A 15,194-nucleotide genomic window follows, 5' to 3' on the forward strand; every position below is an offset into this window, starting at 1 on the left:
AAGCAGTGGTATCAACGCAGAGTACTCCACTTGTTTTATATCTATGATAAAATGGAAACCATAAATTTTTTTATACTTTTAAATAGAAAATGAGGAATGCCAAAGTAACATTTGTGCTGTTTATGGATAAATGTAGATTTAAAGTAAAATTAAATGTTTGAAATTAATTTTCAAAAAACATTAAATATAATATCAAACTATTTTTTCATTACAAAATTAGTTTAAAGTTATAAATAAAAAACAATCATGTCCAAATAGTAAATTTTTATAAGCATTATTGGAACAAATCTCTAACCATATTCTAGAGGAATCTGGTCAATGCTTACCACTCAAATTATCCTATTTTGGTCGTATCACATTTAATTTATAGTAAGATATTGGCTCACGGGAGAGTTAATATAAATTATGAACTCATTCTGGAAAGATATCCACTTTCTTCTTTGAGTATTGACAGAAATAAATTTTGGCATGCGACTACCATTTCATGCTGAAAAGATTCCCTCCAAAAAAATGCTAAAAATATATTGAATTAATTGTAGTTATTTTTATTTTTATCAATTTGTGAAATTATTTTTTATATTTTAAAATTTAGTAATTTTAGTCTTTTATTTTAATTTTTAATTAAAAAATAATGATGTGACATATTTTATATAACATATTATATGTTAAAATGATGTTGAACAATTAATATTTATAAAGTTGTAATAAAATTTTCTAAAAACTTTACTTTGAACGTCGCTAAATTTTTATAATTTAATTAATAATATATGAACAATTAACGTATTTAGATAATTTTATATCTGTATGTCGTATCATTTAAAACATGTTAAATCGTTATTTTTTTAGTTCAAAAATTTTAAAAAAATGATTAAAACTATTAAATTTTAAATTGTTTGGTTGCATCACTTTTGATGTCTTGGGAGTCAATATTTCCTTTTTTAGTAAAAAATAAAGGCAGATATTGGGAAGGAAAAAAAAGATATTGGCTCCCAAAATAATTAATATATAGAATGAAATTTTGAATTGATTTTCAAAATATATCTACTTTATTGTTTGAGTATTGAACGGAAATAAATGTTAGCATGCGTATACCATATCAATGTTATCATACTTACAATAATATCCTTAAAAAAATATTACTTTTTGGTCTCATAATAAAAGTCATTTATACTCATTTAATATATATTATGAAATAAACATAAATAAAAGCAAAAAAAAATGATAATTTTATTAAATTGTTTTCATTAACCATTAATGTGTTACCCACTCTTATAAATATAAAATTTTAGAAGTGATGTACATGATATGGATTAAATAGGACAATTAAAAATAATTAATTTTACATTAAAAAACTGAAAAAAATGACATTTCACATATTTTTAGTCAAGAAGGATAATTAAAGTTTTTTGGAACACAAATTTCGAATTTTCACTAACACAATTGTGTTTTAAAAAATTTGAAAATAACTTTTTAGTATATAATAATTCAAATTTTTTAAAATAAATGTGTTTCAAAAAAATTTCGAAACTTAAGTTGAATTTAATGAGATAAAAAAAGATAAATTAAGTAGGGTATTGGATAAAAATTTCAAAAATCAAACATATATTGTTATAAATTAATTATAACTACCTTTTTTTTTTTACACTTTTGACCAAATTATAACTATAATAGTTATTATTTAATATTTCATATTTAATAGTGTATATAAAATTTAATTACATGTATGAATTCTTTTTCTCAAATTACTATTGATGATTTAGTCAAAAAAAATAAAGTATTGATGATTAATGTTGACATAAAATTACTTTAGCATTTTACTTTATCTTTGTTTTATTTGATTATAATTTTCTATAAGGACATTTAGGATTGTTTCTACGGAATGGTGAATTTTTTTACACATTAACCATTAAACCAACCTCTAACTTCCTGTTAAAAGAATCTGATCAACCTGTTTACCCCTTAGACCACGTTAGTTTGATTTTATCACTTTTAATGTTGAGGAAGATTTTATTGAGTCACATGAGAGTTAATTAATCTATATAAGAATGAAAAAATAACTGATGTTAAAAACATATCGTGGATAAATAAAATGTAGCATGTGAAGACTATATTGTGTTCATAATGATTATGCAATTCATAGAAAAAATACAAATAAACCCATCCCTTAATTTTCATAAGAGTGAATTAATTAAATACGATGTCTAGACTATTTATTAATGAAAATACAAGAGAATGGAAATGATGTAGAAGAATTAAATCAAATTCAAGACCGCCTTAGAATGAAGGTGAGCATCATCTAGTTCATGTCTATGAGGAACAGAACCAACAAGAGGACCATCTTGCCAAAGGTGAACCAAAGATGTGGTACCCTTAGGAAGGCCAAATGTACCATAAATAGTGACCTCGTTATTTTGATAGGTAGCTTCCAGATGATCATAAGGATATAAAAAATCTCCCTCTTCCAAATGGGTGTGATAGCTACCAATGTGAGTAGCATACAACTTTGGAGCACCACTTAATTGAGGCTTAACAACTATAACTTGTGCTCCAATCATGGATGTATTCATATTATTGTTTGCATTTATACCCCATGCAACCCATCTATCTATTAATGTGATTCCACTGTGTCTGAATGCTATTTTCACAGACCATGGATCAGAAGTCCAATGGATGTAAGAGGATTGAGAAAGATCAGTACAATTGGCAAATACCTTTTGGTTAGGGAATACGAATTCCTTGCATTTTTGAGCAGAAGATGTTAGATACACAGAACTTAAAACAGACACCAATAATACTAGCTTCATCATGTTTGATACCATTTTCTTTTCTTTTCTTTTTCTTTCTTTATGCTTTCAACCAGTGCGATAAGAGAATCATATATATATAATGGGGAAGATTGTGTCAGATTCTCCTTTTGTTCGATTTATTCTTAATTGAAGAACATAACTACCTAAGTAGGATTATTTGATTTTTATAGATATATTTATAACATTATTAAAAGTTTATCCACATATATTTTTATTACTTAGATTGTTGTGGTAGAACTTTTTTGTGATAGAACTTTTTTGTAACATTATCAAAATTATTGTGGTAGAACTTTTTTGTAATATTCTAAAAATACTTGTAAAAGATCATTTAAAAATTAAAAGATAATTAACCATATTTCACTTTAAAAATAATTAAAAAAAAATTGCATAATAATTTTTTAGGGGACTAAAAATAAATAAATAATATAGAAATTTAAAAAAATTGAAATTTTATAGATTAAAAAATTATCTAATACTTTATTTTATATTTTGACCAGAATTATTGATAGATTTATTATTATATTACCTTCTTTTTATTTGATAAGCAAAATTTATCATTGTATTATATATTATATAAAGAATTGTTACACAGTAGATTAATCATAATCGTTAAATTATTAATAATTTTTAATTATTATTATTATTATTATTATTTATACAAATCCAAGTATGATTGGTCATAATTTATTGTATATTTTTAAATACTCATTTAATATTTTATTTTATGTATATTTTTCTTCTTTTTTTTTTATCATTTTACGAATATATCACACTTATCCGACACTATTTTTATCTCTTCATTCTCTCGTGTGGTCAATTAAATGTATAGCACCCATCAGTTTTTTTCTTTAATATTCTTATTTTATAAAAAATATTCTAAAAAACACTACTTTAAAAAAATTCATTAATAATTTTTTTAATATATATATATATATTCTTTGATTAATCAAATTGTACAACAATGCAAATTTGTAAATAAAAAAACTAAAAAAAAATGTAAAACAGTCACATAATACAAAAGTAAAACATGCTTGGAAATATGAAAAAGATTTTAAGAGATCGGAATGTTTATGTCTTCAGGTTTATAAGAGTAACAACGTTAAAGTCATTGATTGAAATATGTAATTTATTAAATTTATTTTGTGAATCTAAATCAAAATAAACACGACATCAAAATGCGAAAATCAAAAAACACTATATTATAACCTGAAAATTAAAAAACACTATATTATAATCTGAAAATCTAAAAATATTGCAGTCAAATGAAAAAATCACACACAAAAAAAAACTAAATTTATTTAAAAATCACTTATTTAAATAAACAATTTAAAAATGTGATTATGTACAAAAATAATCTTAAATCATACGTATCTAATAGAGAAAAGTTGATTTTGAAAACATGTCATCGACCATTGTTTAATATTTAATATTGAAAACAAATTTAATATTGACCATTGTTTAAAATTTTAAAAAATTGATTCATTTGACAATTGTTTAAAATCATTTGTTTAATATTGAAAACAAATTTAATAAATATAAACTAATTTAATATTGACCATTGTTTAAAATTTTAAAATATTGATTCTTATTTTATGTTTTTAAATTTGAGTTTTGTGAAATTTACTTAAAAATAATATAAGTTTTTTAGATTTATTTGATATCATTTATAAAAAGTAATTTTAACATTCAATAATTTAGATATTTATTATTAAAAAATTTAACATAATAAAAATCACTTTTAAAAAAAATATATATCTTTCAAAAATGATTTTTAGGAAGAACTTCTCATAATAGCTTTTCATTTTAATCATTTGTTTGAAATTACATTATCCAAAAAAAAATTATAGAAAGTTGATGAAATATTTAAAATTATATTTTAAAATAAATTATTTAAACTAATTTTTTATTTGAAACTATATTTTTAATTCTTTTTAAATATTATAATAAAAAGATAAAATACTATAAAAATTATTTTCAAAAAAATCTTAATTAACGGATCATTATTTGATATTGATATAAAAAAATGGCGACTAGTATAAGAAATAAACGCTCTTACGAAAACATGAGTGACATGTTCGTTTGGGACAAGATATATAGACCACAAAATACTTGTATGAGTTTCTTACAAGATTCAATAATTAAACCGAATTCAATAAGGGTAAGTGTATTGTTGTGAATAACTTGAACCACTTGCTGACAATAAGCTCAAAAACAACTCTATTGATAAAGAGGATCTCTCTCAATCTCACTATCCAATGTCTCTCAACTCTCACCAAACTAAATGGAAATAAGGTTTTCTATCTCTCAAAGAAAAATGTTAGAATTTTCTTTCTCACTATCGCTCTTGGTTTTGTTCTCTTGGATGGAATAATGAAACTCTTCACGAATTCTTCGATTTATAAGAAAAGAATGTGGCTTAAAAACTCCAAGTGTGATAATGGTAGTCAGTGCTTGGATTTACAAGAACTCTTGTAAATCACATCTCTATTTTCTAAGTTTGAATGTGTAGTCAGTCTCACGGTTCAATAAAACACTCCATAACTTTGGAATGTGCATTCTCCTTTTTTATGTGAAGGAATAATTTTGATGATTTGACCAAATAATACCACCAATTAAGAGGGAATACTTATACTTTTGGACTCTCTATCGTGATCTAACACACCATCTTTATTATTAATATAAATAAACTAGATTATAAAAATTGAGAATCCTTGAAATTATTCCTTTCTCGTTCAAGATGAACTCAACAATATAACTTGAACTTTTCTTGCTCATTTTTCACTCAACCCTTGATCCCTTGGCTCTTTCTTTTCTCACTTCTCACTAAATTCCCTCATTTCTTTTGTTAGTGTGAATCTTGTTGGATATTTTTAATAATAATCTTGTTGGATTTTAAGCATTGGTCCCACGAGCCTAGGGAAAAAGCCCAAGTAGTGATAAGCCCATGACTCGCAATTTCAAGTTCGTTGGTTTATAATTTTTTTCTTGTTCAGTATTTTCTTTTTACTTTTTTAGCAACTTTTTTCCCATTCCGTATGTTTTTAAAAATTTCCAATTAATACGTTTGAATTGTTAGATGCATTTTGACAAAAGAAAACATCTGAATTGACAAGTCCGAAAAGTATTTGGGGTGAGAAAAATTCACCTTATTCTTTTACTCAAATAAAAATTAATTGGTTTAGAATTTTTTTTCTTATTTAGAATATTTCTTTTTTTTTATTATTAAAAAAAGAAAATATTTTTATTGGAATAAATATATTTATGTATTTACTTAACTATAAAAAATCATCTAAAAATCAATTAGACTATTTGTATATATATATACTGTGCATTGGAAAATTTACAATAATTTATAAAATGATATTTTTTGGACCCAGTCCTCCAAAGATGAAATCCTAGCTTTGCAATTGTGTCTCTAGAACATGTAACAATGATAAAACCAAAAAAGAAAAGGGAGATAAATTTAATTTTATAATAGACTTTGGTCAATAGCATGCCAAAGCAACATTTTAAATAACACCTCCATTTTTGGGTGCCCATGTGAAACCCCAACGGAAATACCTGTGATTCTATTGACAAGGGTCTCATTAAGAGACATCAGCAATCAAATGAAAACTATACAACGTGAAAGTTTCTTTCACAAATATGGGAAAATTCTAAATCTCTTGGCAGTGAATGTGCAAACAGGGGCCCTCACGGCATTGGCTCAGTATTATGATCCTCTCTTAAGATGTTTCACCTTCCAAGACTTTCAGTTGGCCCCGACATTAGAGGAATTTGAGCGAATATTGGGTTACTCCTTAGAGAAAGGAAATCCTTATCGATATATTGGGCAACCACCGAGTTTGGATGCAACTTTTGAGGTGTTGAAAATCGACATAAGAGAGTTGACAAGTACAAAAGAGGAAAAAGGAGCCATTCATGGTTTTTCAAGAAAATATCTAGAGCAAAAGTGCCATGATTTAGCCGCTAAAAAAGAAAGGAATGCAGCTATTGAAGAAGCCTATATGTGGAAGCAATTGTGGACAAAATCAGCAAGCTCTGAGAAGAACATAAAAAAGGAGTTTGAAGATTTAACGAAGCAACTGAAAGAAATGGTAGATAAATATGAGAGTCAAGTTAGGAATGAGAGGCAACAGAAGGAAGAAATCGAAGAATTACTCTCAAAACATCAAGATGCATTAAAAGCAAAAATGGAAGCTTCTAGTGAGTTGAAGAATTACATTGATTATTAAGAAAAGATCTATAATGACTTGAAGGATGAAACCATATACTGGGAGGAGCGTTTCATGGTGTTGCTTGGGCAATTGAAGAACCAAGAGATTTATAAAGAGTTGGAAGATAAAGGCAAACATTGGAAAGATTGCTTTTCGAAATTGGCAATGCTAGCTAATCAGACAATCATAAAAATTCCAAAACATCTAAGAGAGATTGATGCAGTAATACATCCACTCAACACTCCAATCAAAGTCTACAAGTTCGTCGAATATTGCAAATATTTAGTAGAAGAATTGGAGGAGAAGATTGGTTGTCCTCTTGAAAAAGATGATTGAAATACCATAGTCGATGTAGTTTTTTAATTTTAATGCAATGTATTTTTTCTCATCAATGAAGGAATTGTTGTTTTGTTTATCGATTCTCATATTCTTCTTTCATTAATAATTCGTGCAAGACTTATGATTCTCCAACATCCAAATGTAAAAAGTAAAATAATAATTGCATTTTCATTCCATTCATGTTTAATACATACTCATAATTTTTTATTTATTTAAAAAAAACACAGAAAAAAACAATAAAGCTGTTTCCCCGACATCCTTATCGGACTCGTGCAAACTCGAAGATCATGGAAGAACTTGAGCAAAATCAAGAGGTGATGAGAATGGATGTCAACCAATTGAAGGACAAGGTTGATCAAATCTTAGAAGCTATACAAGCTTTGCCAAGGAAGGGGAATACATATGAGAATCCTCCGACTGCAAATGAAGAACACCAAACCACTCCTTCTCACCCACCAGGCTTTACCCCGACTACCGAACAACCTCGTACAACAACTATGCAATTTCCCATGTACGGTCTTCCACCCTGTTATACTCAACCTTTAGTCGTCAACCCCCAAAACCCAAACCAATCACAAATTTCATCTCCTCTGGGCTATCTGCCACCCCAAAACACTAAACCCTCAGAAAATATTCCATATATTGCACTCCCAAGTACTCCATTTCGATACTAATGGAAATTGGCATCAACCTCACATTGGGGATGATACACAATCAAAGGAAAAATTCCATGTCTTGGAAGAGCGAATAAAATCTATTGAGGGGTATAACGTTTATGGCCTTGAAGCTTTCGATATGTGTTTGGTTCTTGATGTGACTATCCCTCCCAAATTCAAGGTTCCTGACTTTGAAAAATACAAGGGCAACACATGTCCTAAAAATCATCTAACTATGTATTGCAGAAAAATGGCATCTCATGCTCATAATGATAAATTTCTCATTCACTTTTTCCAAGACAGTTTGAGTGGGGCATCGTTAAGTTGATATATGCATCTTGAGCGAAATCAAATTCGTTCATGGAAGGACCTAGCTGATGCCTTTTTGAAGCAATACAGGTACAACGTTGACATGGCCCCTGATAGGATGCAATTGCAAAATTCATTGAAAAAGGACATCGAAGCTTTCAAAGAATACGCACAACGGTGGAGGGAAATGGCCTCACAAGTAGAACCCCCATTATCTGAAAGAGAAATAGTTGGTATGTTTATGGATACTCTCCAGTCACCTTTTTATGACAAGATGATTGGGAGTATGTCATCAAACTTTTCTGACCTTGTCATGATAGGAGAAATGATAGAAAGTGGAATGAGGAGTGGCAAGATCGTATGTGCAGCAACTAGCGTGAAACGACCCCATACGACATTCACAAAAAAGAAAGAAGGAGACGTTAACGCTGTAATGGTAAACCCCAAATTCTCCTATTTTCCACCCATAAATTCTTATCGACCCCCAAATTTTCAGCCCCCGATACCACAAACTCCTTACATCCCTTATCCATATGTGGCCGCAACCACACAAGCTTCACACCCTCAATATCACCCTTCAAGATCACCTTTTTATCAACCACCACCTACCGCATTTTCCCCACAAAATCAATACCCAATCTCGAATCACTACAGACCACCTATCAATCGAGAAAAAAGGATAACTCATTTTGATCCAATTCTCGTCACGTATAGCCAATTGTTACCCCATTTACTTCAAAATTCAATGGTAGTCTTAAGACCAATGAAACCTCTTGAACCACCATTTCCAAAATGGTATAATCCAAATGCCAAATGTGAATATCATGCAGGAGCCGTTGGGCATTCCATCGAAGATTGTCAAGCCCTAAAATCTAAAGTGCAAGAATTGATTAATGCAAAATGGCTTACCTTCATAGAGGACAATCCCAACATAGGGAGCAATCCTTTGCCATGCCACGAGAATGCCTCTCTGAATGTCATTGAAGATGGGATAGACCAATATGCAATAGATGGTCATGTATTCACCATGGGGTCGTGTGTGGAAAATAATATATCTTTCCCAAAACCATTGGAAATTCTTTACAAAAAAGAGAATCTTAAATCAAATGATAGCAAGCCAAATGCAATAATTGTCCAAACACCAATCCCTTTTCCTTATGGAAATACCAAGGCAGTACCGTGGAAATACGGAGTCACATCCCACTTGGCAGATCATCAACCAAGTGATGGTTGTGAACCTAAAGGAACTGATGTCACTAACATCTCAGGGATTGGTGGAATGACTCGGAGTGGTCGAGTATACACTCTTGAACAACTTAGGAAAAATGAGAGTACTCAAAAAAGGGAAAGAAGATATGTATCATTCCATAAAAGGACAAGAGACCAGCAAAAAGACGGTGTCTGAAGAAGAAGCTAGTGAATTTTTGAATTTTGTCAAGCAAAGTGAATATAAGGTAGTGAATCAGCTAAATCAAACCCCTTCTAAGATATCAGTCCTCTCTTTGTTATTGAATTCTGAAGCACATAGAAGAGCACTGATGAAAGTTTTAAATGAAGCCCATGTTACTCACGATATCACTGTCGATCAGTTTGATGGAGCTGTCGGTAACATCACTGCTAGTAGTTGCCTGAGTTTTAGCGATAATGAATTACCAGCTGAAGGGACAGAGCATAATAAAGCACTGCACATCTCTGTGAGGTGCCACGATCATATTCTTGCACGAGTGCTAGTAGATAATGGTTCATCATTAAATGTCATGCCTAAATCAACACTGTCAAAACTATTTGTTGAGGGAGCCTGTTTGAAGCCTAGTGCTTTGGTGGTGAAAGCGTTTGATGGATCTAGAAGACAAGTTGTTGGTGAGATTGACCTGCCAATTCAAATCGGACCCCATATCTTTGGGATAACCTTCCAAGTGATTGATATTAAACCGGCGTACAATTGTCTTTTAGGGAGACCATGGATTTATGCTGTTGGAGCAGTGACATCCACCCTCCATCAAAAGCTAAAGTTTATAGTGAACAATAAGCTGATAATAATATCTGGGGAAGAAGATATGATAGTAAGTCATTTATCTTCTACAGACTACATTGAAAACACGGAGGAAGCCATTAAGACTTCTTTTCAAGCATTAGAAATTTCCAATGTCGTCTTCATGGGTGAAGAATATTGTTTAAAAGAACCAAAACTATCTACCACATCGTTGAAGTCTACCAAATCCATGTTAGAATGAGGAGTTTTTGTTAATTTGGGGAAGTTGATAGAAATTCCAGAAAAGAACAATAGATACGGGTTGCGATATGTACCTACTAAAGTTGATGAAGAAAAGGCTGCGAAGGAAAAAAGAGAAAACAAGGTGACTCGTTGGGAAAACTGGATACCGAATTCACAGAAGATTCCTATTTGTGACATTCGCCAAAATTTTCAAAGCGCCGGAATAATATATGCTGATCAGATGGCTGTTGTGGAAGAGGATCATGGTGATGATGATACCCTCAAGCTAGTGTACCCTTGTCCTCCAAACACCGATCTCAACAATTGGAAGATCATCGAGTTTCCCGTGTTTGTTAATTCGTGTTCAAAGTAATTATGTATTTTTAACTCCTTTTGCTCTGCCCAAGGCTATAAGGATAACTAATTAGAGCATATGTATTTTAATTCCGTACTTATTATCAATAAATGCATTTTTGAATTCTCCAATTGGTTTTGTTTTTCTCTTTTCTCTTTGTTTTGGCAATCCTTATTCATTTTTTTTTCTTTCTTAATTTAAACAATGCAGAGTCGAAAATGAATATGTTGAAAATAACAGCGCTAGAACCCTTTCTTGTAATTTTGAACTTCTAAATAATCACGCTGGTGAGGATTGTGAAGACGATTGTGAGCCTCCCCCATAACTAGAAATCTTAAATGAAAAAGAAGCTAAGATAATCCAACCCTATCAAGAACTTGTTGAGGTGATCAATTTAGGGACTGAGCATGATAAAAAAAAAAGAAGTTAAAGTTGGTATGTCTATGAAAGAAAGTGAGCGAGAAAAGTTGGTTAAACTTTTAATTGATTATGTGGATGTCTTTGCATGGTCATATCAGGATATGCTCGGGCTAGATACTAACATAGTTGAACACAAGCTACCACTCAAGCCTGAATACACTCCAATTAAACAGAAGTTGAGAAGGATGAGACCTGATATGTCACTTAAAATTAGAGAAGATGTCAAGAAGCAATTTGATGCTGGTTTCTTAGCAGTAGCAAAATATCCTCAATGGGTGGCTAATATTGTACCAGTTCCAAAGAAAGATGGAAAGGTTCGAATGTGCGTTGATTATCGGGATTTAAATAAAGCTAGTCCTAAAGATGATTTTCCTCTACCTCATATTGATATCCTAGTGGATAGCACTGCTCAATACTCTCTTTTCTCCTTCATGGATGGTTTCTCAGGGTACAATCAAATCAAGATGGCTCCCGAAGATATGGAGAAAACTACATTCATCACACAATGGGGGACTTTTTGCTATAAAGTGATGCCATTTGGATTGAAGAATGCTGGCGCAACCTATCAAAGAGCAATGGTAACCTTGTTTCATGACATGATGCATAAGGAAATAGAGGTTTACATGGATGATATGATCACAAAATCTTAAACCAAAGAAGACCATGTTGTTAATCTTCAAAAGTTATTTGAGCGACTAAGGAAGTTCAGACTCCGTTTAAACCCTGCTAAATGCATATTTGGTGTAAGATCAGGCAAATTACTTGGGTTTATCGTTAGTCAAAAAGGGATAGAAGTGGACCCAGATAAAGTAAGAGCAATACAAGAAATGTCGGCTCCACGCACGGAAAAAGAAGTTCCTGGCTTTTTGGGTAGATTGAATTACATTGCAAGGTTTATATCGCATCTCACCGCTACATGCAAGCCGATTTTCAAATTGTTGCGCAAAGACCAAAAGGTTGAATGGAATGAGAATTGTCAAAAAGCTTTCGAAAAGATTAAGCAGTATTTATCAAAACCTCTCATCCTAGTGCCTCATGTTCCTGGGAAACCACTTATTATGTACTTAACAGTACTTGACGAGTCAATGGGCTGAGTACTGGGGCAACATGATGAATCTGGTAGGAAAGAACATGCTATTTATTATTTGAGCAAAAAGTTCACCAGTTGTGAAATAAGATATTCACTGCTTGAACGAACATGTTGTGCATTGGCATGGGCTGCTCGTCGGTTGAGACAATACATGTTATGTCATACAACTTGGTTGATGTCTAAAATGGACCCAATTAAGTACATCTTTGAGAAACCTGCTCTTACTGGAAGGATTGCTCGTTGGCAGATGTTGTTATTAGAATACGATTTGGTATATGTTACACAAAAGTCTATCAAAGGAAGTGCACTAGTAGAGTATTTGGCCCAACAACCAGTAGAAGATTATCAATCAATGCAGTGTGAATTCCCGGATGAAGGCATAATGACTTTATTTGAAGAGACTGAATCATCTGATAAAGAAAAATGGAGGTTGGTGTTTGATGGTGCCTCTAATGCGTTAGGGCATGGAATTAGAGCCATTTTGATTTCTCCAAAGAACCAGTTCACTCCATTTACGGCTAGGTTGTGTTTGGATTGTACAAACAATATTGCAGAGTATGAAGCATGTATTATGAGCATTAAAGCAGCTATCAAATCAAATGTAAAATTTCTTGAGGTATATGGAGACTCATTGTTGGTCATCCATCAGACGAAAGGAGAGTAGGAAATGCGAGATTCCAAATTGATTTCGTATCACACCCATATCAAAGAATTGACAGAACACTTTGAGAAGATTACTTTTCACCATATCCCTCGAGAAGAAAACCAGTTAGCTGACGCCTTGGCCACTTTGTCGTCAATGTTTAAAATAACCACTAATCAGGACGTGCCGGTCATAAAAATTCAATAAAGAGATAAACATGCATATTGCTTATCAATAGAAGAAGAGTTTGATGGCAAGCCGTGGTTTTATGACATCAAATCATATGTTAAGAATAAGGAATATTCGTTGGGTATTTCAGAGAACGACAAAAGGGTTTTAAGGAGATTGCCAATGAATTTCTTCTTGAATGGTGGTGTGCTTTATAAGAGAAATCATGATATGGTTCTCCTCAGATGTATAGATAAAGCGGAAGCGGAGAAAATTATTCAAGAGGTTCACGAAGGTTCTTTTGGAACTTATGCAAATGGACATACAATGGCAAGAAAAATCTTAAGGGTTGGCTACTATTGGTTGACCATGGAATCCGACTGCTTTAGTCACGTAAAGAAATGTCATAAATGTCAAATCTATGCTGATAAAATACATGTACCACCCACCTCTTTAAATGTTTTAACATCACCATGACCATTTTCAATGTGGGGAATGGATGTTATTGGACTCATTGAGCCTAAGACTTCAAATGGACATCGGTTTATCCTAGTAGCTATCGATTATTTCACAAAATGGGTTGAACCCGCTTCTTATGCCAATGTGACGAGAAGTGTGGTTGTCAGATTCATCAAAAGAGAACTGATTTGTCGAAATGGATTGCCAAATAAGATAATCACTGATAACGCGACTAATTTGAATAACAAAATGATGAAAGAGTTGTGTGATAGTTTCAAAATTCAGCACCATAATTCTTCTCCATATCGTCCGAAAATGAATGGGGCTGTAGAAGCCGCAAATAAGAATATCAAGAAGATCATACAGAAGATGGTGGAGACATATAAGGATTGACATGAAATGCTTCCCTTTGCATTACATGGCTATAGAACCTTTGTTCGTACTTCAACAGGGGCAACTCCTTTCTCATTAGTGTATGGAATGGAAGCGGTACTTTCCATCGAAGTTGAAATTCCCTCGATCAAAGTCCTAATGGAAACGAAACTAGAAGATGCAGAGTGGGTTCGATCACGATATGAACAATTGAATCTCATAGAAGAAAAAAGAATGATAGCTTTGTGTCATGGCCAGCTTTATCAGAAAAGACTCAAAAAAGTCTACGAAAAAAAAGTTTGTCCTCGAGAGTTTCGAGAAAGAGAATTAGTGTTAAAGAAAATATTGCCCATAAAAAAGGATTCTCGGGGAAAGTGGACTCCGAACTACGAAGGACCATATGTTGTGAAAAAAACTTTCTCTGGGGGAGCTCTAATACTCGCAGAAATGGATGGAGATGAGCTTCCACTTCTAAAAAAACTCAGATGCAGTCAAGAAATATTATGCTTAAAAAAAATAGAAAATTGGGCTCGCTAGGTTGAAAACCTGAAAAGGCGACCTATGCAAAAATTAGAGCATCCCGATGGATTGAAAACTTGGAAGAGCGGTCCATGCAAAAGTTATGGATAACAAAAGAATCAAGCGTTTCAAGTTGGGGCAGTTATTATTCTTAGAAGTTCTAAATTACAAGAATGACTAGCATTTGTTGTCTCTCCAACTAAAGCTAAACACTCACCACATTGTAACCACTGTCTCATTTATTTTATTTTCAATGTCATGAATGTACATTTTCCAATATCATTGTTCGATATTGTGCCTTACACTCTTTCTAAACAAATTTAGTCTCATTGTTGTTTGTTCTAACGTTTTTTAAAAATGTTATTTTATGATAATAAATATGGGAATCTGAAATATATGAAAATATAAAAAAAAATCTTAAATATTTTGACGCTTGAAAATATATACACGGGAACGCGAGATATTGGGTGTATAAGAAAAATGAAGGGTAAACATTTTAAACAATGCAAATTTGATTGGCCTCAAAAGGCGAAGAAAAAAAAATGTGATTACACAAGATATATTAGAATCATTATGCAAATAATGATTGTTATCTTCATAGTACTCTGCGTTGATACCACTGCTT

General features: G+C 31.6%; 1 protein-coding gene and 1 pseudogene across 1 annotated transcript; one reads left to right on the top strand and one right to left on the bottom strand.

Annotated features, from left to right (window-relative positions):
• Positions 1–2,252: 2,252 nt before the first annotated feature.
• On the bottom strand, positions 2,253–2,819 carry LOC128129567 (cytochrome b561 and DOMON domain-containing protein At5g47530-like). Its single transcript, XM_052768028.1, has one exon. It carries the CDS (start codon positions 2,817–2,819, stop codon positions 2,253–2,255), a length of 567 nt encoding a protein of 188 aa, XP_052623988.1.
• A 4,277-nt stretch (positions 2,820–7,096) lies between these two features.
• Positions 7,097–14,561, top strand: LOC128129566 (uncharacterized; annotated as a pseudogene).
• The last annotated feature ends 633 nt before the right edge of the window (positions 14,562–15,194 follow it).

The sequence above is a fragment of the Lactuca sativa genome, unplaced genomic scaffold (assembly GCF_002870075.4).
Source record: "Lactuca sativa cultivar Salinas unplaced genomic scaffold, Lsat_Salinas_v11 Lsat_1_v11_unplaced_79, whole genome shotgun sequence".
In the NCBI taxonomy this organism is placed as follows: Eukaryota; Viridiplantae; Streptophyta; class Magnoliopsida; order Asterales; family Asteraceae; genus Lactuca; species Lactuca sativa.